The 26089-nt window shown below is 42.9% G+C and overlaps 2 protein-coding genes across 5 annotated transcripts in view; both read right to left on the minus strand.

Annotated features, from left to right (window-relative positions):
* Positions 1–202: 202 nt before the first annotated feature.
* The window catches only part of zbtb46 (zinc finger and BTB domain containing 46), a 74193-nt gene continuing 48306 nt past the window's right edge, over positions 203–26089 (minus strand). For all 4 annotated transcript variants that reach the window (XM_059332595.1, XM_059332594.1, XM_059332597.1 and 1 more), the window contains exons 4-6: positions 18442–18723; positions 5859–6034; positions 203–4496 (exon numbers count right to left, since the gene is read on the minus strand). In XM_059332595.1, the coding sequence (XP_059188578.1) occupies positions 4056–4496; positions 5859–6034; positions 18442–18723 (899 nt within the window). In that variant the 3' untranslated portion in view covers positions 203–4055. The remainder of the gene's footprint in view (positions 4497–5858; positions 6035–18441; positions 18724–26089) is intronic.
* Positions 6951–12157, minus strand: LOC131971258 (histone-lysine N-methyltransferase MECOM-like). Its single transcript, XM_059332598.1, has 3 exons — positions 11571–12157; positions 9718–9760; positions 6951–9600 (listed from the first exon to the last, which is right to left on the minus strand). The coding sequence occupies exons 1-3, from the start codon at positions 11619–11621 to the stop codon at positions 8801–8803; spliced, it is 894 nt and encodes a 297-aa protein (XP_059188581.1). The 5' UTR covers positions 11622–12157; the 3' UTR covers positions 6951–8800.

Raw genomic sequence — 26089 nt, forward strand, 5'->3', positions numbered from 1 at the left:
GATATTTTATATTTACATGAGTGCAGGATATGTATATAATGACTAGTCTTCCAAAGAAAGGAAAAGTAAAATCAATAGTCAGGATGAATTCCTTTGTGTCTACTTTCTTTGACTTGTCTATTGTGCCCCCTAGTGGACAGCAGCTGGTACATCACCAACCTCCCAAGAGGCAGAAGAAAACAAAAGGCTCAGCACACATGTGTCACTTCTTCACAGCAGCAATTTCAAAATTTATTGAGACTGATTGGTTTTTGCAAATAATAGTCAAGCTAATTCTTCCACTAAACATGAAGTTAAAAAGAGGCTTGGACGGCCGCTGGGCCAGCCCCAACATCAAAACAGGAGGCTCATGGTTGGCTGTAAAAATGTTTTGTGATCAGTACTATCAACCGAAAAAATATCTGCACAAGAGCACTTCAATCTGCCCGAAACGAAACAGGTGTAAAAACAGGACAGGTTTTTTTGATTATTTAACACATTTTGTTACAAACACAGGTTTATGATAATCATCAATATAAAGTCAGTATCATATTGAACAATATTCCCAATGAAAATAAACAAACCTCAAGCTTCAAGTGCGACCTTTTACAAATCAAAGACCCTCTGAAACTTGAGAGAAAATAAATAATATATAATAGTAATATAAATTCATATATATGAAGGTATACACACATCACTCTTAGTAGAAGAACAAAATCTAAAGTAAAAAGCGCCAATTTTGAAATATAGTATAATATAGATATACCCATATCTATGGCTTCATGATTTGCACGTGTGAATCAAGCTATACAGGCTAAATGAGGATTGCAATTTGTACACGTCTAAGAATACCCATATTCATCTGCAATAGAGCAAACAGTTCCAGTTTTGCATCGTGTGGAATGAGACAGTTGTGTGCAGATGCCGAAGACGTCGCTTTGGTATGACAAAATGAGCACAGGCATGCAGTTAAGACCACAGAATCAGGGCACAGAAGGTCATCAACACACGGTGGGAAGGAGAATCTAGTCGCCCATCATGATTTGTCTCTTTGAAGTTTTTATCAAACATTTTGCACCTCTAATCCGATCAGTCGCATCTTAGTAATCTCTATCCGTCGACACAAACACATATCCATCTCTCGGAAACAGACACTCTCACAAACACACGGGTGAAATGTCATTGAGGCACATATTGAGGGGTTGATGGCAGACGTTTTCCTGAAGTACAACCCAGTATGAGGAAGAAGACATACAGTACAGGTCGTGAGAAGAGCGCAGGGCCGGGGAGTCACACATACATCCAGATGTCTCTCAGTGGCCACAACAGCACCACAGGACAGAGATTTGTCGCCGATCACGGGCTCCTTCCACACCCACCATTGACATTCATTAAAATCCTACCCCATTGTCTTTCTTTCTTTTTTTTCTACCCAAAAAGTCTGATAAATGGGTCGAACACAATAAATAATACAAATAAAATAAAGACAGTTGCCAGACATGAAGAAAGCATCACAAATCAAATTGAGAGTTTTTCAGTGGGAGTTAATGGGAAGTGCAGTCCATGGCACCTGTAGCAGACAGGCAACAAAGTGTTTCCCAGAGTTACTACTGAAGCACTCACTTTCCCTTTTTTTTTTTTTTTTTTTTCATGATTCAAGCCAGTAAAACACTGGCAGAGATAGAAACAAAGCATGTACATCAACACTGTCTGAGAGGAGCGTTTTGTCTGCATGCTGCATTTCTACTTGATTGTGTGTCATGCGAGGCGTGAGACAGTAGAAACTAGAAAAAATAAAATTATAATCAGCTTGGTTTTAAGATGCGATCTTCAAAAGCTAGCCGGTCCTTTCACACAGCCCTTCTTCATATTCACAATAATACCATAACATGTGCACTTTTTCAAACTGTGACAAATAGTGACAGGTTCAAAAAATAAAAACAACCCAACAACAAAACTGTTAACCACGACAATAAATCCAAAAAAGCACCTGCACACACAGACTGTGAAACAAAAGCACTTCATGTATACAAGGTACTAGATTGTTTTTGGTTCGATATTAATCAATTAGTGTACATTAGTGATGCAAAAGCGTGTGCTGAATATATGTTTCAATCAATATCTAACAGAGAAGTTTGACAGTGAAGTTGTTTTTCCCCCTTGGTAAAAAAGCAAATACGACAGAAAAAGCGTAAACTGGCACAATAAAAGGTTGATAAAAGCCTTATGGCTTGCTGTCCACAACAAGGCAAAGTATAAAAGCTTTTTTCTTATACAAGATATAAAATATCAAAAAAAGAACACACAATAAAGCTTAGCATCCAGCACTTAATAATAATTAATAATAGTAACATCAACAACAATAATCATTGTTCTGATAATCATAATAATAAGACATGTCATCTGCCTCACTTGAATTGTCAATAACATCGCCGAAAACATGGAAATAATCTTAAGAAATCAATATAGACTTTTTTTTTGGACACTGGACACTCAAACATTCTTGCATACAAACATCCTGTTCCACCCAACACAGAGAGAGAGAGAGAGAGAGAGAGAGAGAGAGAAAGAGAGAGAGAGAGAGAGAGAAAGGGAATGACTCCTCAAAAAAATTGGAAATCCACAAACAGGTTTTTCAATAAATAGCTGTAAAACAAAACAAATTAATATTACACTCTCTACGAATATCAAACTCGGAAATTTCAAGCACAATTTTGATCCTCTTCTTTTATCCTTACAAAGCCAGAGAAAATATATCACCAAAAGAAAGATAAACCATGGAAAGAGGCTGCATATTCTGTATTGAGAAACTGGAATTACATGACTGGAAAAAAAAGACAAAAAAGAAAAAAGAAGACAGTTTTCGAAACAAAGGCAGCTCCTCCTTCGATGTGAGAGACTTGGCTCTCAGGTCCTATTATCACAACCTCCACTGTGAGAGAAACTCAACCAAAGGCAGCGAGAGAGAGACAGAAAGAGTTAAAGTGTAGGTCATGTGTATCCAATGCTGGAGCCCAAACTGATGTCCACGTTGTGTATAAACTCTGACATACACTCTCTCTATCTCTCTCTGTCTCACACACACTCCCCTTTTAGATTTAAAAAAAAAAAAAAAAATCTTATGTACATTTGTCAAATCTCCAGTATTTGTTGGAATGAATTGATAGAAACCATGTGGTAAACTTAAGTGAAGGAAAGATTAAGGACCCCACTGAAAGGGCATAGGCTATATAAACAGCAATCTGCACAAAGATTCAGTGATTTCTATATCGTGATAACAGTCAAGAGGACATAAAGTATATCCTTAAAGGTAGGTGCGGTCACCGAGTTGTTTAGGTAAGTAAAGATCAGATCAAAAATGTAAACCACGGGTTCAGGGCTTCGATAGGAGTCAGTTGTCATTAAAGTGCAAGTCTGTGGCAGTAGGACTCTGCATTGACAATGTGCCATGGGGCTGCCCGGTCCTCCGACACACGTAGCTTTGCAATAGATTTAGACTCTCCCTTCACTCATAGAGAGACACTTTCCCCAGAAACATTACAGCCGAGGTGGGACTAAGACACCCCCCACCCACCCCCTCCTGGCTTTTTCCCTACTCTGTCAGTGATCCTTGGTTTCCATGGTGATTGTGATGGCAAACATACAAAGTTGCAGTCTAGCATTGGCCATGTCCTTGGCAGCGTCCTCGTTGATTCCTGTTGTGACAGAGTAGAAAACTACTGGACTCTGGCCTGAACCCTCAAGAAAAAGAAACACAAAAACACTGCATCAGAAGTAAAGGAGGTAAGCAGAAAAAGCCTTGCACTCGAGCCATCTCCTGACCACTCTTCTTCTACTATGGCAGTCAAGGTTGAGAATAGCCTAAGTGTGTGTGTATGTGTGTGTTTGTGTGTGTGTGCGTTTGACTCGTAATGGTTTTAGATCATTGTCGCGCGTCACCCTACAGCATTTCCATTCAAAGGAAGGCCTGCCCACGGTGGGACGAATGGGTAAAGAGAGCAGAGGATTCTGCCCGAGAGATCGCAGGAGATCTTCAGAGATTGGTCGAAGAGCCGCTAACGGGAGCCTGACAGATTCTAGGAGATCCAGGCGAAGTCCCTCTCGCTCCCGTTCTGCTGCTCCCCCTCCTGTGCCGAGGAGTCGCTCTCCTCCTTCTCATTGTCCAGTGCTCCGTGTGCCTCGGCGGTCATCCCCGAGTCCTTCCACTTCCCTCCTTCCTCCTCCCCTTCTCCCATCATCTCCCCGTCTCCTTCCACCATCATCTCCTCCTCCCCCTCGCCGTCGCCGTCGCACTCCGCTTGGTCGTCGTGGAAACGGTCGCCGGGGTACAGCTCCTCCTCCGGAGAGATGTCTCCTCCCACTTCCCCGTTGTGGTCCAGCAGGGCGGCCATGCCTCGGCCGGAGCAGTCGGCGCAGACGCCGTGGCGCCGCGAGCCGTGTTTGATTCCCACGCTGGCTGCTGACATGAAGACTCGGCTGCACACTTTACACACATACTTCTTGTCTTTGCTGTGGACCTGTTGTACAGAAACAAATGATTTTTAAAAAATGTTGGTCAATGGGGTGCACTTATTTACAGTGGGGGTTCTACACAGGGGCCTACAGGGGCCACTCCCCCTGTGAAGAAGCCCTTGGCCCCTGCTGTGGCATATTAATAATAAAATGATCAATTTGTAAAGACGAGAGACGGAACAATTCTTCCCTATTTTTTGTTCAAACAATATCTTATTGTACACAAAAGGAACCCAGAATGTGTATATTGTATAATAGTTTAATTGTGCAACAAAAGCTTGTGTATATACATTTAAAAAAAGATAATTCTCACTGTACTGCACTTTCAAAATAAAAAAGTAATTGTGCACAAAAATTAGAAATGTCATTGTCGTGCAAAAATAGTTGTTATTGTTGGTAAGTCTCATTGTTTCAATCAATGTATTTGTATTTTCCAAATGTACTTAAATTATATTTTTAAATAAGCTAAAATAAAGCTTTTGAATGCTTAAATATCATCTTTGCTGTTAATGTGCCCCTCTGATTAAACACTGGCCCCTTCTTGGCCCTCACAGTAAACCTGGTCTAGAACCGCCACTGCTTATATAGCGCTTTTATTCTAAGCGCTTTACACTACACACTACGCTCATTCACCCGTTCACACACACATTCATACTGGTGGCCGAGGCTACCAGGGCACAATGGTGCCACCTGCCACCATTGGGAATTCATTCACACACCGGTGAACGCAGCATCGGAGCGATTTGGGGTTCAGTATCTTGCTCTAGGATTCTTTGACATGTAGGCTGCCATGGTCGAACCTGGTCTCACAGGAATCCGTGAAATAGCCACGGATTTCGCTACAATGCAAGTTAATGACAGTCATATCCCGTGGCTATTCCATGGATATTTTTTCCTATTGGTTTGTTCCAAGTCACGTGACTTTCAAGGTCCCGGTGGTCAGAACAAAAAACATGGCGGACAGTTCTCTCATTTTTAGTGAAAAAAATAAATATTTTGACTTAGTTTCTGCATAAAAATGGATTTTGATCACATTTCTAGCGAGAAATATATGTTTTATTTTCTAAATATTCACTCAGTGAATGTACATAATCACTTTGTATGTTGGAATAGCGACGGGATATGACAGTCATTAACTTGCATTGTAGCGAAATCCGTGTCAGTTTCACGGAAATTTGAGTGATTCCGTGGCTATTCCACGGATTTTGAGTTAAGCAAATCCGTGGCTATTTCACGGATTCCTGTGAGACCATGTTGCACGGTCGGGGATCGAACTTATGGACGAAAGCTCTACCGACTGAGCCACAGCCGCCCATGTTATCGTGTGATTTACTGCCCCCTATTGGTGATTGCAGAGCTGCACTCACCAGCGTGTGCCGCTTCATGTGCTCCCTTCTGGTGAACTTCTTGCCACAGATTTCACAGGGGTAGGGCCTCTCGCCGGTGTGGGACCGCATGTGCCTCTTTAGGATGCACTGGTGCATAGCAGAGAAACTGCAGTAGGGGCACTTGAACTTTTTACGGATCACTGTGAAGTCATTCACTGTAGGGACAGAAGGAGGGAGAGAGAGAAAAAAAGACAGGGGAAAAAAAAAAGATTAGTGTTGAATGAAGCTCTTTTAAATAAACCGAGACGTCACTTTTCAGTTATTACATTTAATTAGTAGCATGGTCTAGAAATGTACCATCAATTCCCATGGTCACCCCAATCCTAGTCAAAGCTACAGTTGCCCTGGCAACAGCTCTTCCTCCATACTAAAGCAATAAAGGCAAAGAGATACTATAAACACGACACACAACAGTCAGTCTGCCTTAGTTGCTCTAGAGGGTCTCGGCTATGGACAGCAAAACACAGACAGAAAGACAAACACAGACAATGACAAGAAGGCTGTGGGTTGGGAAATCAAATCACACACACACACACACATACAAAGGGAGGCTCCAGCAGAGAAATTAAAATAAAAACTAATGTTAATACCATGTCCCAATCTTGTGTTAAGGGCTGGTAAGCCAATTATCTCAAGGTCTAGACTTGAATGGTAGTTAAACCAGGTGAAGGGCGTCCAAGTAAATAAATTGTATGTGTGTGTGTAGTGGTGTGTGTTAAACTTGCAGTCAAGGCATACAGTGTGTGACCATGAGAGATCAGGACTGGATTTATGAGTACACAAGCACAACACAGCACAACTCCTGTACATAAAAGAAGGGGTCAAACACACAGCTCAGGGTTGTAAGCTTTAAAGTGATACAGTATAATTACCTCCATCTGCAAATCGACTTCTGCTCTGATTAAACACTCGAACAGCACAAAAACATGCAAATACACATCAACTGCACAACAGATCTGAACATCTTCATCACATTTTTTTAGAGAAGAAATAAAAAGACAAAGAAAGGAACATTTTCGATTGTGTGAATGATGCGCACGACACAAATAAAAGATAAAAATGACAAAGAGGTTGTAACATTTTGCATCACAGTTTAATTACAGCATAAAAACTACAAGCAGAATCGCATTCTGTTTAGAAAAGTACATCTTTTTTTAACAGTACATGGGTTTTTGTTCGAGGAGAAAATCGGATATTCTAGAATGAAATATCTTTCAATATTTACACATATTCAAACTAAAAAAAAAGAAAAAGGAAGAAAAAAAAAAGCCACATAACAGCCGTGCAGTATTTGCCATTTGTCCTGAATGGCTGGCTCTGCAGAGTTCCTGATTAGTTCCTGACTTCTCCGAGCCTGCCAGTCTGTTTCAGCTGCTGGCAAGGACAGAGTGTGCTACCTGAGAGATGGGATTTTGTATTAGAAAGGATTTGGCATTTGGGAGTTCAGCAAAAAGGGGTATGTTCCCAGTAGACACCGGTTTTGCTTTAACTGAGCACATAGAAATTACTGTTCGTTGTGTTGGCGTGACCGTGGAATATTAGAGGGAAACACAGGTGGATGTCTTCCCGTTGGGTATAGTCTGCACAGTATGGGTGTACACACAATATAACTGGTCTGTATCAGGAAAATATCTTGGTTTATAGTTGCAGGCCTGCTGTAAACTCAAAGGAGAAAAAATTTGGCAGAAATTGGTGTGAATTTACATTAGCAACGATTCTGAAGCCAGTGTTCATGCTGATTCCAATATCCTGCAGCTCTGCAACACCCTCCACCTAACTGTCTCCACAATCTCTCTTATTCCTCTCCTGCTTTTTCTCCACTTGTCTCACAACCACACCATTATGTCTGCAGCAGTGACATCACTAAACTCATCTGGCTTAAGGGGCAGATGCCCCTTGGTCCCCTCTTCCTCTTCAGATGAAGAGGTCAAGGGTTAAGAAGGGGCTGGAGCCGTGAAGAACCAATTACTGTCCAGCTCCAGCCACTAGAAGACTTACAGATCTGGGACAGAGGAGATGGACAGAGAGAAAGAAAATGACACCACCCAACCCCCCGTCAGAGCTGCTACTAGTGTATTGTTTTAGCTGGCTTTGTCTCATTGGGTACATCCCCTCCATCTGCACAGATCTGACAGCACGGGCTGCAGGTTCTCATGTCAGAGCGATGACTGAAGACAAGCTTCTACATGTCCACTGTGGTTTTTGATACAGTTACTTTGAGTTCCAGTGTTGAGAAAAGCAACCACAGTGTTTAAAACAATATTATTTTAAGTTTTATGCTATTTTTTAAAATCTCTGTTGAGGTGCACTACTACAGGCAACAGAAATAATCCAATTTAAAAGTCTTTATTCTGCTCTCATGATGCAATTCTACAAAGTTCCCTGCAGGTGGTGTGGTTGTGTGGGCTGTTAGCCACAGTGAAGCCTGAGTGTCTTTGTGCCCGTAATGCAGGGGTTGACACAAAGATAAAGATCTCTCTGCCTAAAAAGGAGAGAAGAGTTTAGTCAGACTGGTGACTGGCGACAGAGAGCCAGACAAGTGGTTTAGGTCGGGGAAGCAGAAAGACGCCCCCCTCGTCTCTCCACCCGGCACCGCAAAACACCTGTTAATGGCTCTAATCAGTGAACACTCAAACTAAACAAAGCTAAAGATAGAAAAAGTTCTACTTATTATTTCAGTCAGTTGTTTAAGCAGATCAGCTTTGCATAGCAATTACATGATAACATGTAAGCAGTCAATTTAAAATAATGTGCCGTGCTATTTAACAAGTTGTAAAAAAAAAAGAAAGAAAAAAAATGGTGTCCCTAGGTATTTTTAATTATGTCAACAAATGAAGGAATTCTTCCCTTTTCAGTGCAATGATGCCACAGAGCATTTTTGGCTGATAGGTATGAGTGTGTGCATGAGCCTGCAGCCTGTCTCAATTTTCCACATTGATACTGAGATCATGATTGTCAACTTTCATCTCTTGAGAAAGCTGCCACAGTGAATCCATAACCCCGCCCTGAGACATTTCCATCCCAGTGCTGCCTCCCAGCATCGCTCCTGGCACTGACCCCACCTGGCAGCACACTTTAACATGTGTCGACAGATTTTTCTGGGTGCTAAAAGCCTTGGCACAGGCAGGGCAGGTGTGCCCTCTCTCTTTGGAGTGCACAGAGGACAGATGCCTGTGCAGGTCTGTGCGGTCTCTGAAATGTTTCAGACAGTACACACACTGCATCAGCTTCTTCTTGAAGTGGATGGTCTTCTCGTGTCGGTCCGCGTTGGATTTGAGGGTGAAGCTGGCGGGGCACTGGGAGCACAGGTAGCGCGCCGGCGCCGGCTCGGCCACCGCGGGGCGGTAGAGAGACTGGTAGAAGTGGTGAGGCTGGGATTGTGGCTGGTGGCGGGGTTGGGCGGGTTGGTGGTGCGGACCCTGCATGCTCGGCCAGTCCAGGGACAGGGCCATCAGAGACAGGGTGTGACGGTACTCGTGTTCCCTGAGATGCTCCAGGCTGCTGAACAGCCGTTTGCACAGGGAGCAGGCGAACCCCTGAGAGGGCCAGGCACCGGGCTCTGGCAGGACTCTTTTCCCTGACCCAGCCTCTTCGCCCAGCATCATCAGCCCTTTGGTTCCTCTGCCAGGCACGGACACTGACACGGGCACAGTCAAGCCACCAGCATAGCTCTCATCGCCCATCTGATCCCTCACGACAGGAGACTGGTCACCTTCCAAGGCTGAGATAGCGAAAAGAAAAGTGAGAGTGAAAGTGAGAAAAATAGATAAAAAGGTACAAACTCTCTTTTTAAGTTATCTCAACATGACATACTTCAGTTTTAAAGCTCAACCCATACCTATGCTGTACTCTTTCATGTCTTCTTTGTCTTTTACACCCTCCTGTAAGCACAAAACACCCCATTATGTCACACACACATACATTTAAAAAAAGTCTGTATTAATTGTTGTCTGGGCATGCAGGAGGCAGGCAGGTGAGACAAGCTGTGAAGACAACCTTTTTTCACACATGTGAGAAAAAAGAGAAACAAGACATGAAATAGAAATTTACAAAAAGAAAGAAAGAAGAGAAACACATAGACAGATCTGAATGATTTAAAGACAAAGATAAATTGTTAGAGATTAGCAAGCAAACACAGAAAAGGTCTCGTAAATAGCTGACAGTTCCTGGATGCTGGAGCCGTCCTACGAGACACAGAATGAGCAGTTAGGTTGATCTACAGTATTAATAATTTTATCTGGAGCTCAGCTGATATGGGATTTTTGAGAGCGAAACCAATACAAATTTTTAGAGGGGGAAATTTAAAGATTACTGATGTGGTGGTCGATATATTGAATTTCTAAGATGGATTAAAATTAGACTTTTTCTATGAGGTTAATGCACCGATATGACTATGCATGTCGTTTTTAACATTATTACACAAAATTAGACATTAAACATATAATGAATTACACTGTAAACCAATTCTGAAAATCAAAACTGAGAGAATAAAGATGAATAGAAATAAAGTAAATAGCTAAATAAACACTGTACTGTATTTTCAGTTTAACTGCTGACAAATTAAATAAAGATTTTAAAAAAGTAAATAGCTGACACCATTTCTAAATCACCTCAAGCATCTTTTACTTAAAAAAGTTTGCATATCGGTGCATATAAACAACATATATATTGTTACCATTGTGTCCTTAAAAGGCCAATATCGGTGTATAATATACTTTCATCTACATACCATCTAAACTCTATCCTTCCTTCATCTACTCCATGCTCCTGCCATTCCTTCACCCCCACCTCCTCCTCCTCCTCTTCCTCTCTAAGAACAGAACACCATGCACTGGGCAAACAGATGGCTTGTCCGCAGAGATAGGGAGGCTTGTTGGGAGGCAGGTCCACTGAAATCAAATGCTGCTCCTAAAACGCTCACCCGCACACACAGCGTACACACACAGACTGGCACAAAACTCACATCCACACATGCTCATACCGCCATGCTCACACACACACGCCCACACTCACTCACACACTCACACACACACACCGAACAGAACAATTTCCTGGGCTGCGAGAGCAAACCTCTCATTGTCTACTTGTATTGATTCTACTCAGTCTCATCTCACTACCTTGCCCGTTATCTGCCATCTCTAAGCACACGCTGCTATTGTGACCAGATGTGTCATCTCTAATGTAACCACTATAAACTACATTACCGCTAATGCTGAGCAAAGACTCTTAGCTTGGAGGTGAATTTGGGTCTTGCTATATTAAAAAAGATGATATGAAAAAAGGGAGACAAGAGCAAAGAATTGGAAATCTGAAAGGAAGAGAAAGCAAATAAAGCATACAGGGAGAAAAAAAAGACAAACAAAAGAAAACAGTGTAGCAGGAAATGTGCCAGATTCCACACAGAGTGAGATACAGAGAGGGGTTGAGCGATGCTGTGTCGAAAAGACTTTCCAGTGATGAAAAATCACCCCATTAACCCCCACTTCTCCTCATAAAGACCCATAACCCCACTACACCACAAGTCACTTTCTATTCTCCATCGCTTCAACCCCCCTCAGTGTGTTTGCAGAAACAGGGTGAAGCCGCCCCCTGGATGCTCATCTCCACTCTAACAAACTTTTATCAGAGTGGAGGAGCCCTACCCAGGGAGCGGCCTCTCCCCTGGAGCTGAGCCAGGCTCTGTGTGCTTACCTCAGGCAAGGTGGAGGGCTCCGAGCCCTCGGGGGCCTCTTCCACTTCCATGTCCAACCCTTCTGAGCGCAGCGGGGATGCCCCAGCCCGCAGACCGGGGGCCTCCAGGGGCCGAGGCTCAGAGGGGTGCAGTGGCGTGGGTGGAGTGGGTGGGAAGTATGCTGATGAGGATGAAGATGATGATGGCGGTAGTGGTGGTGGTGATGGAGGAAGATGAGGAGGAAGAAGAGGAAGAGGAGGAGGAGGAGGAGGAGTGGAGGAGCCAGTCCCCTGTTTGTTATGAATAGTGGCCCCCGTGGCCCCTGGCCGGAGCGTGCTGCAGTAGTTGTTGGAGCGGAGCCCTGAGGAGCACAGGAAACGAGTCTCACCCACCCACTCACGTACAACTGCAACTCTGCTAGCAGCTGGCCACCAGAACACAACGGGAGAGAGTGGGCAGGGGGGCAGACAGAGGCTGCCAGTGCTACACTATCAAACACTATGGAGAGGGGGAGGAAGAAAAACTCTGAAGTTTCACTTTCCACCAGCCGAGGGGAAAGGGTTAGGGCTTCTCTTCTCTCTTTCTCTTTCTGTTTCTTTTGCTCCTCTGCTCTCCTTCTCCTTCCACCCACATGCGTGCGCAGAGGATGGCAGCATGTGTGTGTTTTGTGAGAGAGTGTGCATGTGCTGTGTGAGCGAGTAAGATGCATATATGGAGAGGGCTTGAGGATCCTCTGTAGCGTGGAGGGAGATTGTTTTGGAAAGGAGCCATCTTGCAGCTCAAGTGAAGACTTTTTGTACACGCAGGGTAAAGGACGACTATATCGACCATGTAAGATGTTTACCGGCAACAAGTTAAGGCAGATGAAGATTTTCAAATTTCTCACAGAGCCTTTAGCTCTATATAACTATTCACACAAAAGCTTTTTCTGCTACATTAATATCACCATTAGCGGCTACCCAGAGTGCATCTCTTTATTTTATAATGCATATGAATCAAAGTGAAATGTGTTGCAGGTTGTTCTGGGTTGTGAGTGTGCGTATACGAGTATGTGCGACTGTGGGCAGTTTTGGGGAATGTCTCCAGAGTTATGCAGTGGGTTAGCCATTCATTGCCCTCCTCTGCACAACGGACAGAATCACACAACCATGAGGCTCGACCGTGGACGGATTCCTGGAATGTTAAACTACCGCGCCCGACACTCCTCACTCCCACTTACTGAGAACACACACAAATGCTTCACTCCCCATCTCCTCTTCCCCCCCCACCCCACCCCCGGCAGCGACGGGAGGAACAACATTAAGAGGGAGGCAGAAATGGAGACAGAGAGTGAAGAGATGAGCTACAGGTGAGAGGGAGCAGCTCATTAACAAATGGTGTTCTGGCAGTTCAGAAGAAGGGACAATCATGAAATAACTACGCCGACTGGGATAAACAGCCTCGGTTCAAGTCTCTTGAAGAATTCCAACATACGACTGTAATTTTTTGCAATCTTGTCTCACTGAGTTTAATATTGCAGTCGTGTCTGGCAAGCTGTAAAGAATACAAATAACAGCAGGCTGACTCACTGCACAACGACACGAGTAAAAGAAAGGAGAAGAAAAACACATTAATGTAGAGTAACTGAATTACTTACTTAACACAGAATGACGGTAGAGGGACTAAAACACATCTTCTCCTCCACCTCCAACAGTGAGGGGTCAAGACCTATTAGGTCTGTTTAGGCTTTAGGGAGGCAATTACCTTAAGCTGACTGACAAATTGCCAATAGCTAATCAAATAAAACTTGGTAAGTCTGTTAGGATCAGTTCTCCATGACAAAAGCACTTAATGGTGCCCTGTTAGTATTAACCAAGAGACAGTTTTACTCTCCTAGTTTGCTTTTAATAATGAAGGAAAGCAAACCTGCATTTGGATTCAAGTTGAAGACATTGCAAGTAGAGATCTTTGGAAAAATACAAGTTTTTTCTTCAAAGTGTAGACTAAGTGACCTTGAATGGAAAATCCCACCACCACATTGAAAGTTATTACTCCTGCATCAATATCTGCCTTTACTTTAACCCTTCTTTTCCCCTTTGCATTGGAAAAGGGAGGCAGAGGGATGGTGTTGTTATATAGTATCCAAATGTTCAATCTGAAAAGTCTCTTGCACAAGATTTGTGTCACAATCATAAACAAAAATCATATAAAACCTCAGGAGAGTAGCTATATGGAGCCACTGGGAGCTGCTGTACAGGGCGAGTCAATTTTCAAAAGTAGATGTGAAGTGATGAGAGCAGGCAGTGGAGAGAAAAGTTCAATAATGTCAGTATGATCCCTATAGTTAATTGGATGTTCTTTAGAGCCAGTATGCGGTTACATGTGGACAGGTGCGCAGGGATGGTCCGGCAAAATCCATTGTCTGGCATTGATTGTCTGACGCACAAAAGGGGTAGCGGGGCCAAATCCCAATGATCTTAATTGGATTCAGAAGGCTGATTGGCATACAGACTGGCCCCACTGTATTTTGGCATTCCACATGCTAGGCTGATGTAGTCCGTGACCCATGCAAAGGACGGCAAAGAGAGGAGCTGTGCATTTGAATCGCAAGCCCTGTCAACAAGGTGAAGGTCGGATTGGTTTGAATTGCTAAATATGAAGAGAGAGAAGTGTTTAGTGGTTAAACTTCAAGACACTGATTCTCAGTTTGGTCCGATTTCTGATGTATGAATCTTTAGGAGAAAGATGTTTTATTAAACAGTCAATTATAAAGAGAAAAGAGAAGGAGAGATGGAGTGAGAGGGAGGGAGGGAGGGAGGGGGAGACAGAAGCTCTGTGTCAAGGCCCTCTGCTGATATTCAGTGGTCTCTCTTGAATTGGGCCAGGTGACCTTGCTCTACCTCCTCGCTGCCTAGATCAATACTTTCCCAGGATTTGAAACCAACATACTTTGATGCTCCACAGCTGAAGTAAAAGAGGGGGAAAGAGACAAGAGAGAGACAAATAAGGAGGAACTGCAGGAGCCGGTCAGAAGGGGAGGGAGTGAGGGAGAGTGTGAGGGATGAGTGTTAAGGAGGGGTGAAGGAGAAATGGATGGAGGGACGGAGGGAGGGAGGGAGAGAGGGATAGCGTGAGGGGGAGTACAGGAGGGAAAAAAAGGACAGGAAGGATGTTAAGCAGGGGTGAAGGAGAAGCAGGGAGGAGAACAGGAGGAGGGGGAAAGAGGGCTGAATGGAGGGAGAGAGGCAGGGAGCGGCGATCTGTCAAACCAGGCAGACTTCTCCTCCGCCCAGTAATCTGAGGTACAGTGTTTATTTTCTGTCCTCATTTAGACACAGGGACAGACCCAGGGAGGGAGGGGAGGCTGTTGGCCGTCTCAACAAGCCCATTTCCCCAACCCCTATTGTGTAGTGAATTCAAAATAAGGTTTGGCTAACCAAAAACCTCCCTGAGGTTTCTTTGGTGACAACTGAAATACAGCTATAAGTCTCATGTCAACATGTTTTTTCTCCATGCGGGGAGCAAATGATTAACATTCTCTGAATTCTCCAAATCTCCTATTCATATAGTAATGTCTGAGTGAAGCTGTAAAGTGTGTGTATCATAAAGCCTCTTCTTCTTCTTCTTTCTGCAGCTTGTGAGCTTGTGAGGCTGTCTATCTGTGCTGTGACAGCATCTGATTCTCCTCTTTAAGCCAACAGAAACATCTCAATCCCACACACTTAACACTTACACAAAAGGGGTGATGTGATGTGACGTGCGTGCGTGCGCGAGCTCGAGCGCGTATGTGCAACTGCAAACGTGTGTTTTGCTCTATTCAGTCTTGGCCCTGTCTTTTATTTTGTAGGTGAGTGGGGCTCAACTCAAAAGGCATGACTCGGCTCCGAGTTGTACCCTTCCTTTGCTTTTCTTTCGCTCACAAAGACAGACAGAACTCGGGACAAAAGATCCAATTACTAGCCAGTAAAAGCAAAGAGACACAAACACACGAGTTGCACGTACACACACACACAAATGTGCCCACGCGGACATGGACTCAAGCAAATATACAGTCACGCTGGCACACACACAGAGATACACACATGTAGACGCTGACAGTTTAACACCCTCACTGAAGGCAAAAACACTGACTGAAGGAAGAAAAAGGATGATTATTGATCTAATATTGATGTGGTTAGTAAAATGTTTATTCTGAAGTAAATAGAGGCTTTAAGGGCAAGATCTTAGCTGGGTTATTTTGGTACTCATATGGCGAGGTGTAAGACATTTAAAGACGACATTCTGATTTACTAAAGTCGGGTTGTATGAGGTATTTATCCTTAGTCAGTATCTACACGGCGGTTGGCAAGAAGCAGGCAGGATTACTGACACGGAAAGCAAGCAATGCATCGCTGAGGATGTGAGCAGCAGCAAAACCTATTGTAGCCCCCTAAAAAATAAATAATATTAGTTGAAGTGCATGCTATATTTAGAACATTTTCACTACTTTAGCTTGCTGACAGACAACCATGTTTAGGTTTACACACAGAGCTTTCGACAACGCCGCCAGGTTCCATTGACAAAAAACTGAATTTTACCTTGCAGAACAATGGGAGTTGCTGCCTGTAGCTGCCTCGATTGTTTGATTTAATTGTGTTATTGTGTGACTTTGGTGAATTCAAACCAGCCCTTTAAAAAAGTCATACCAAAGCCACACAATAACACAATTACATTAAATAGCCAAGGCAGCGGTAGTTCAGCAACTCCAGTATGCTGAGAGGTACAATTACAGTTATTTTTTGTCAATGGAGTCTGGTGGCTTTGACGACAGCATTGGTAATACCTTCAGTTTCCCTCATGTAAACTTAAACAGGGCTGCAAGGTAAAGCAGATAAAGTCTTAATGTATTGTACACCTAAACTGATATTTTCTTTTTTTTAGGTTTGCCTTTTTTTTAGGTCACTAAAATACATTTTTCTGTGTGCTGACTGAAATCTCCTATACTGAAGATAATACACTAATGATGGATAAGTGCTTCTTACAACCCAACTATAATAAATCCAAACTATCCATTTAAATTCCTACGTTTTTTTGTAACCTCGTCTGACATTTCTCTATCATAATTTTATGTTTCACTGGTTATTTTTAAGGATATTTAAGAAAATACTCCTTTTTTGGAAGGTGGTTTTATTTATCAGGAAGCCAAATTTTGTCCCGTTGAGTAGAGCAATCGTTTCATCAGCTGAAATATAGTAAATAAGAAATATCTTAACAGTTGCTGCAGTCCTGTTGTGTTGTTTTGCTGCTGTGAAATGCAGCCATAGACCCACTGATAAGCACAAAGAAACTGTCACATAAAAACCAAACAAATTTTTCTCACGAAAGCGAGAGTGATCCCAGCAAAATGTTCTCTCACTGAGTCACTGCTGACTAGTCATCACTGGCATTGCCACACAAACTCTTTACACACTCAAGTGGCACCACACACCACACACATGCACACACAGTTATCCAAAGACAGTGGCTGATGAGGGAAAATACTCTTCAGAGGAAGAGGATACTCATGTCAAAAGCGGTCAAGCTTGTATGTTTTATTTCTCACAGGTACTCAAAAACACCAGATTCAAAACAGTTTTTGTATACCCAAGTTATAATAAGGCATGTGGATGTGTGTGTGTGTGTGTGTGTGTGTGTGTGTGCGTGTGTATGTGAGTGTGTGTGTTCTTGTACTTCCTACATAGTGAGGACCACAATACGTTTTTAACCAACAGAGTGAAGACATTTTTGCAAAGTGAGGACATTTCAGCCTTCTTTTAAGGCTTTTTTGAAATTTCAGATTTAATTTAAGGGTTAAAGGTTACATGATAATGATAACTAACTGCAACTGTATCGTGTGGTTACAAAACTAACTAAAATTATAGTGAAAATGTCCTTCGTTTTCGTCTTTGTCAACTTTTTTCACACATAATGAAGATGGATAAGGCAAAAGAAATAAAGGCTAAATTTACTGTGACCTCTTTTAATCTCCCACCCACAAATACCCCATTACAAAAACTAAAACTAATCAAAAAAACTAACTGAATTTGAAAACAAAAATTCACAACAAAATTAAAACTAAACTGATGAAAAATCCAAAACTATTATAACCTTGCTAGGGAATTCACTGTTACAACGAGGACCCTCACAAAGATAGAAGTACAAGAATGTGTGTGTTCTTGTACTTCCTACATAGTGAGGACTGGAACACATTTTTAACCAACAGAGTGAGGACATTTTTTGCAAAGTGAGGACATTTCGGCCGGTCCTCACTTCTTTAAAGGCTTTTTTTGTTCGGGAGCAAGGTTATTATAGTTAACGAAAACTAAAAGAAATAACGAAAACTAGAATTGAAAAAACATTTTTGTTAACTGAAATAACAATGAGAGTTTTAAAAAAAAAATGATAATTAACCAAAACTGTATTGTGTGGTGACAAAAAAAATAACTATTATATTTGTCAACTATTTTCATACATAATGAAGTTGGATCAGACAAAGGAAATAAAGGCATTTACTTCACTGTGACCTCTTTTAATCTCCCAACCAACAAATACCTCATTACAAAAAACTAAAACTAATAAAAACTAAACTAAAACTAGCAAACTCACTCTAAAAACTAAAACTAATGAAAAAAACTGAAACTGAATTTGAAAGCAAAATTCCCAACAAAATTAAAACTAAAACTAATGAAAAATCCAAAACTATTATAACCTTGCAAGGGAATTCACTGTTCCAATGAGGGCCTTCACAAAGATAGAAGTACAAGAATGTGTGTGTGCGTGTGTGTGTGTGTGCGTGCATGTGTGTGTGTGTGTGTGTGTGTGTGTGTGTGTGTGTGTGTGTGTGTGTGTATGTAAGAATCAGTGTGAGCTCAGTGTTAGTAAATAGTGACTTACAAGACAGGGAGTGTCCTCCTTTGGGCAGGTACTCAAACAGCAAGGGGTTATCATCTCCCATCATCTCAGCCCGCAGAGACAGCAGGCTGTTCTTACTCATCAGCGCCGCCTTCAGATTGGCTACAGATGAGATGGTTCCGCCGCCGCCTCCTCCCCCGGCCTCCTCCGATTCGTTGGGACCTAGGTAGCTGGGTTCTGTGGTCAGAGGCTCTTCCTGCTTGAGGAAGAAGTCGAGGCGCTCGCCGCGGCTGTCTGAGCTGTTGGGTTCGGTCACGTCTGCCCCTGAAAAGACATGAAGTAACAGAGCACTAGTGAGGCTTTGCTGTCTTTCTGCAGCCATCACTGATGGACATGAAAAGGATTTTTCCAAACTAAAGCAGAGAAATTCAAGTAGGTGGCAAGGGACAATGCCTCCAAACATTTCACACAGCATTGTTTTAACTTAATTAGAGGGATTACATGGTTCTGTATGGGCTGAAAATCCTGCCACTCTTGGGTTTTTTTTACACGCTTTCAAAAGGGATAATAAAAAGAACCCTAACATTGTATTTGAATAGTTGTCACTTTTTCAATTTAAGGGTTTCGCCCGACAGTGATAACAGTTTGAGTGAAAACGCACAAAAAAACACCATATTAAACCAATTCTTCCAAACCTCTCAGCCGAGTCATCACTTACACCCTGTGTTTTCGGTAGCAACAACCAACACGTCACCGCTCTGAATCATCTCTCTCTCTCCTCGACTCCCTAACATACCTCATCATCACCAGTCAACAAAAATACAGGGAGATCATAAAGAGACAGTGAGAGAGAGAGAGGGAGAGAGAGAGAAAGGCAGACACAGAAGTGGTATGTGTGTGTGCGTTGTGTCTGCGAGTGTGTTTAGCCGTCAGCGTCGTTGAAAGCAGAGTGTGTAGAGAAGCTGTCAGCAGTAGACATGTCGCTGGAGGTTCCACTGTAGATCTACAAGACTGTCAGACCACACTGCTGACGACAGCTCGGCTCAACACACACACACAAATACGGACACACAAACACACTTTCATTGCCTCCTAATTGACATTTAACTGATGACAGGTTGCTTTCTCTAACAAAGACTTAGACAAAAATACACATCACGCGCATCACAGGCTTAGAGACTTTGAAAGAATGGCTCGTCTACACCTAAAACAAACACACGCACACGACTTTTGAGTGCTAATGCAGACTTGTGAGTCGTGTGTGCGTTATGATGTGCGATTGTTCTGGACAGAAACCCTCTGACATCCTAATATATAAGTCTAGCGTTCCACAAAGCCCATGCAGTGACAGCTGAAATCACACTTAAAGCTAATGGGGAATAAACAAAGTGAAGACAGAAACAGGGGTGATGCGGGGGCACAGAAACGAGTGGAGAAGCAGAGGAGGAAGAAATAGTGGAAAAATAAAATGGGACCTAGAGAACAGAATAGCCCTATTGTCCATTTTAACTACAGTCAGGTAGTGCTAAGTGTTTCCTGTGCAGCCCAGAGCTCATCTGCTGCAGGGGGAGTCAAGGTGACAGAGACAGTAGTTTGCCTCCACGTCTGGAATACCGATGGGTATACAGCCTCTTCACTGCCTACTGGGTCAATGTTGACCACTCTCTCTCTCTTTCCCTCTCTCTCTTTCTCTCTCTCACACACACAGTGTCAGTCATTTTTCATGCTCAGTATAGATAAATGATCACAGATCAGATGGATGGATACGCGCTCTGTATGCACGGTTGCACATACAAGGCATCTCTACACCTAAAAGGTGTAGAGATACGAGTGAGATATTGAGGACGAGGGGGGAAGGAGATGGGGCGCGACAGATAAGAGTGACATACATACGAAGTAATCAGCGGCCATCCAAGTTCTTACAGACGCAGAGGAAGATATAAAAAGAGGAGATAAAGTAGGAGGAATGAAGACAGAAGAGAGGAGGCACGGACGGAAAGAGAAAGAGAGAGGAATAAAAAATAAATAAAAAAAAGGCAGGGGAGTGTAAAAGCGGGGGTGTTGAGCTGTGGAGGAAGCATAGAAGACACACACAAAACACACACGCACGCATCCACGCACACCCCCGCTCCAACCCTCTCACACACAAACACACACAAAGTTAATTAAGGAGGGGGTGTAGGGGTTGGCGCAAGGGGCATGAGGTGCAGGAATTCATTAGAGCTCTGCCCCCTCCTTCAGTGGGCAGCCCAGCAGCCACAAGAGTCAATCAATAACATAGATCTGCTGTGGGCCAACAACAAACACACACACACATGCACAAACACATACACACGTATATGGAGAAAGGAGAGGCAGACAAATGGAAGGAGAGGAAGCGAGGGAGAGGGAGAGAGAAAAGAGGGTCACCTCTGACCCCCATCTCCCTCCACTCATCTGTTCATTGGACGAGCGAATGACCCCTGACCACTTTTCCCAGCATCCCCTGGACACGTGCATCTACAGATGGAACATGTCCGCCCTCCTCACAGTCGTACAGTAACAATGCTTCAGTCACACGCTGCAGATTAAATGGCAGGGTTATGGAAAAGCCATTGCTGCACGATTTCCTCACTCATAACAGTCGAAATTATAAGAAATGTGTGAAATTAACATCTGTGCTTTACACATTAGCGAAGAACTCTCTCTGTCCCGCTGACACTCTGCTGTGCAACAGAAAGTGTCCCGCTTTCTGAGGATTTATCCGCATTTCCGAGACTAAGCGTGAGATATTAGAAATTAGTATTCGGCTGACCACAAACAGGCTTCCGCACCAAATAATCGGAATATACTACATAATCCTCCTTCACTTATGTAAGCTCTATCAGGCCCTGCGTAGATGGTGTGTTACTTAAACCTCATCCTGTTCTGACAGATAAAATCATTTACCACACCAGAAACAGTCACACCTAATCCCATGCATAGAGCTTATGGATTTCATCATACGTGTGCCGGGTTCCTCCGAGGATTTGTAGACACACATATTGTGGTGTCTTTCAGAGGCAATAGGTTTATCTGGAGTGTTAGAGACACTGAGGTTACATCATTCCTTTTGTGCACATATGCTGAGTGTTAACGTATTGCTTGTCATGAAACAACCTATGAATTTCAATAGCATAGGCTATGGCTTTGAACTGCATGGTCAGATACAAAAAACAATAGCATTTTCCTCATCTTTTTTTCCCCCCTCCTTTCTTCTGCCTTTACAGTGCGGCGGTCTCTGTACAGTGGAGGGAATTTTCATTTTCCCCTTCATAAAAGAGTCCGAATAATTTAGATTTCTGCTTTCTGAAGAGATCCTCCGTTTAATTTGGTTGCCATGGTAGCCGGGCACCCTTGGCTTCAACATTTATGCTAAATAAAACCCCCTTTTAAAAGGAGAGACAAATATGTGGAAATGGTGGTTCTCTTTGTTCACGTGTGTGTTTGTGTGTGTGTGTGTGTGTGTGTGTGTGTTTGTGCACACGCGTGAGCGATGCTGCGAGCTATGTGGGGGCTTGAGTGGGAAAAGCAAAGGCGGAATAAGACTTGCCTTGGAATAAAAGATGTGTGTGTTGAACTATACTTCAAATGTGTTGTGAGGGATACTGCATTTATCATCCATTGAGAGAGTTACGGCTAATGGATAGAAGATACAGTTTTATGGTGCTGTGGTTGGAGGCTGCACTGTATATCTGAGTTAAATGTGTGTGTGTGTGTGTGTGTGTGTGTGTGCATGTGATTCACAAGGGGAGTTGTATTATTGGAGAGCATGCTTTGACGCAGAAAAGATGAGGAAAGCGAAGGCCTGAAAAGGGAGGAAAGGGTCAGATGACCTGGTTTGACCCCTGATCTTCTGTTCTGATTGTATTCAAGGAGTGTGTCCATGCGTGTGTACGTCTCAATAAATACCTCCTTCCACTCTGAATGAAGCCAACTCTTCTATGAAGTTTCCATTTTTCCACAAATACTTGTTTTCGATAAATAAACGGATAAATAAACCTACATTGATAAACAACCACTACTTGTACACACAAACACACACACGACCTGGTTGTTGACTGACAGACTCCTTTAACACCTCCAGTCACACACACACACACACACACAAACACACAACACACCACGCCTTCAAATCAACAGAGACAGTAGCCAAACACAATGGAGAGAAAAAGTCCAGGGTGGTTAAGCAACGACTTACTGAGGCTTGTCGACCACAAGAGAGCTGTCAGAGAAGAAAGTAGGGCTTGTGTGCATGTTTGAGTATGGGAGTGCAAACAAAAGAGAAAGACTCTCTCACTGTGTATCTTTGTGTGTATATGTAGGTGTGTGTGTGACAGAGACAGAGACAGAAAGAAGCCTTGCCCCAAGTCGGCCTGGTTAATGGCTCGGCCAGCCTGAGGTTGAAAAGGACAAGGCATTACAAGAGTCATGTTGTCACAAGACTTTGCCGCTCGGCGTATTGTCTACGCGACATTACAGCAACATGCTTCCAAGCGGGAATGTCTTTTTGTTTTTTACACAAACAGCTTCATACGCGGGACATGCGATTAGTGCCTGTTTGTCCTCGAGTGGACAAAGAGGGGAGGGAAGGTGGAACTTGCTTCCTCAGCATGCCAGAGTTTGAGAGGGTAAAAAAGTAATTTCAGCAGAGAAGGGGGAGTGAGGCACTAAAACAGCTCAAGAATTCAGAGGCAATTTAAAAAGCAGTGTGGGAGAGGGGAATGAAAAAAATGCTGGGTTAAAAAGGAGGGAGGATGGAAAGTGGAAGAGGTTGTTATTCTCTCTCTCTCTCTCTCTCTCTCTGTCTTCCTCTCTCTCTCTCTGTTGTTTTTAGGGACTAGCCGGGCCACAACCTCCAGGAGAGATAGGGAAGGGTGGGTGGGTGTTGGTGGTGGTGGTGGGGTGTGTGTGGATAGGGAGGGCAAGATATAAATCAAGCAGAGCCTGAAGGCTTTAGAGGAGGGAGGGACAGAGGGAAGAGAGTGGTAAAAGACAGGGGAGAGAGAGAGAGAGAGAAAGAGAGAGAGAGAGATGATGGTGCTGGTGGTGATGGTGGTACTGCTGGGGGCTCGGAGTAAAAGAGAGAGTGTGGGTGGAGGGGAGGAGAGGAGAGGAGAGAAGAGAAGAGGAGCACAGCGATTGCAAGAGTGGTGGGGTGAGAGGTGGACGGTGGGGTGATGGAGAGTGGGTGGGTGGGTGAGTGAAGGGGGAGTGAGGAGAGGTGAGGGGGAGGTTACAGAGGCTGTGGGAGGGAGGGAGGGAGGGAGGGAGGGTGGTTAGTGACGGAGGGGGTGAGCAAGTGAGTGTGGGAGAGTACGTCGACAGTAAGCCAGCTAAATTTAAAAATGCATGTTTTTCTCTAATATATTTTGGCCCGCTGTCCGCGCTACGCCGCCGTTTGAAACTCAAGAAAACGAAGCTTATTATGATATTTGTCAACATTAGTTATTATGGGCATGCTCAGAAATTACAAGCAAACACATGACCAGTAGGGGCATCATATCAGGAAGTGAAGCCCTTTTTTGTCCCTGCCACTTTTTCTGTCACAATGTTTCATTTTATCTATCTATACTTTGATTCGTAAATTCCATCACTGCTATTACAAAGTCAAAGTTACACTGTTCAAAGCATTTTGCACACCCATGTATGCTGCACATTTGTGGTGCAACTACAAGGTGAACAGCATGCACAAACTGAAGGTGGCTTATAATGATGCTTTGTGATTACTGTTAAATTAGCCAAGATGGCACAAGTCAGCTATTAGTTGGCCTGGGTGTGCCCACTTGTGAAGCGATTTTACGTAATCTGATGTATAAATTTATGAATAATGTGATCGTTGCTCTAACTAATCGTATTTTTGGTTTCTGTCATGTTTTTGTCTGCTGTGTAATTTATTTTCTGTATTGTTCCTGTTTTTGATATCTGTCTCCTATGGACCCTGAGTCTTGAATACAAATTTGATTGATTTTGAATATTATGCGGTGTCGATCAGAAGAAATTCTGCCCTCATTTTCTGCCTGTTGGATCTACTTTTTAACTCTGGAATCCATGCAAGCACCAGCGGATTACTTCTTCATGATGTCAAAACGTAAAAACAAAGCAACGTTGAACCCTGTTGTCAACTTCCCTCAAAAGTTGTGGCTTGTAACTCTGTGCTAGTTTTGTTTGATGATGATAGACCAAGTACAACCGGGAATAAGGTCAAATATATTTAGTCTCAAAATATAAAACTAGCAGGTATCCTCATTTTACCTCTTTTAAGTAATATTTTCAACCTGTGTTGACATTTGCAACACTTAAAATTCTTCATTGAGCATGACTGTGTTTTGAAAGTAAAAAAAACAAAACAATTTTCTAAATCAGACTTAAGTTTAGCTTTTCGGGCTAAAATGTTAATCCAGTAAGTCAAAATGAATAAATAGTTATCAGGTCATATAGGTGAGGTTGTGCTGAAAAAAATGATACCAAGACTGCATAGTAAACAGTTTTTAAGTGGAAAATTTTAAAATTTGTATTTAAAAAACTGAGAAAACAGCCCAAAACTCCAAAGGGTTTAAGTCTGCTCACACAAGTAAGCTGCAGTAGTCTGTAGCTGGTGAGCTAACACATTAGCCTTTTTTCAGTTACATAGACTGTATATAATAATGGACGACATGGCTTCTCTTCCTCACAGAAAGGCACAAAAAAAGCTGAAATATCTTTGCATATGGGAGCTATCATCTTTCACATTCAGAGCCAAAGTCTGTACAGTAGTGATCAGGAGTTGGAGCTGCAATGTCATGGTCCCGCCTAGCCACCTGTCAATCACAAGTCCATGATGTTGCACCCCTTTTTTATTGCTTCAAATAACTAATTTAAACCATATCAGAAAAAATAACAATTGAACATATGTCAGCATGATATTAAATACCTAAAATGATGAAAAACCATTTTTGACATCTTTTGACGTGCACTTGATTTTTTAGTTTGCTGCATGTCCCATCCACTAACATAGAGAGGGGGCGGGACTTAGGATCTATACTGAGGAGCCTCCAAGGAGTGATTGAGATGCTTTGGTTTCACTTTTGTGGAGCTGTCATGTCGTCCATCTTCATACAGTCTACGGTCAGTCACAATAGCTCTCCAAGCTTCCCTCTCTCTTCTCTGTGCTGGGCTGTTTACTTACTCTCCCTGGCATTTTCTTCTCACTATTTAATTTGATAGAGTTACTGAAGGGGGTTGAAAGACTCTGAATTAGCGAGCTTGCTGACTGTCGTTTAGCGAAGGGATTTGCTAGGTCGCTAACAGGAAAATAAGTTCACACAGTTTATTTAAAAGACGTGTTTGTACCATTGACTCCTGTCTAATAACTGTCTACAAACCATTTTTCCTTTCTAAAACAGTTTATTCAGAGGAGGTTAAATAAAAGTGGACTTTATTGAACTTTCTGTTGCCTCTAATCCTCTCTGTGATCACTCATTTTGTCGATATCACACTATCAGACAAAACGACATCCCAGCACAGCAGCGTTACGATCACCTGGTTAACTTTAATGACCTGCAATCAAATTGCTATTTCATGCTCATTCACTTGTCTGACAACAGAAACAGAAACATGTGAAGTTAGTTTTTTCTGTATTTGTATTTTCCGCTGTGTCTGTCAGTTTTATTGTGTTTTAGTGTGGATGGAG

The sequence above is a fragment of the Centropristis striata genome, chromosome 5 (genome assembly GCF_030273125.1).
Source record: "Centropristis striata isolate RG_2023a ecotype Rhode Island chromosome 5, C.striata_1.0, whole genome shotgun sequence".
Taxonomy (NCBI): domain Eukaryota; kingdom Metazoa; phylum Chordata; class Actinopteri; order Perciformes; family Serranidae; genus Centropristis; species Centropristis striata.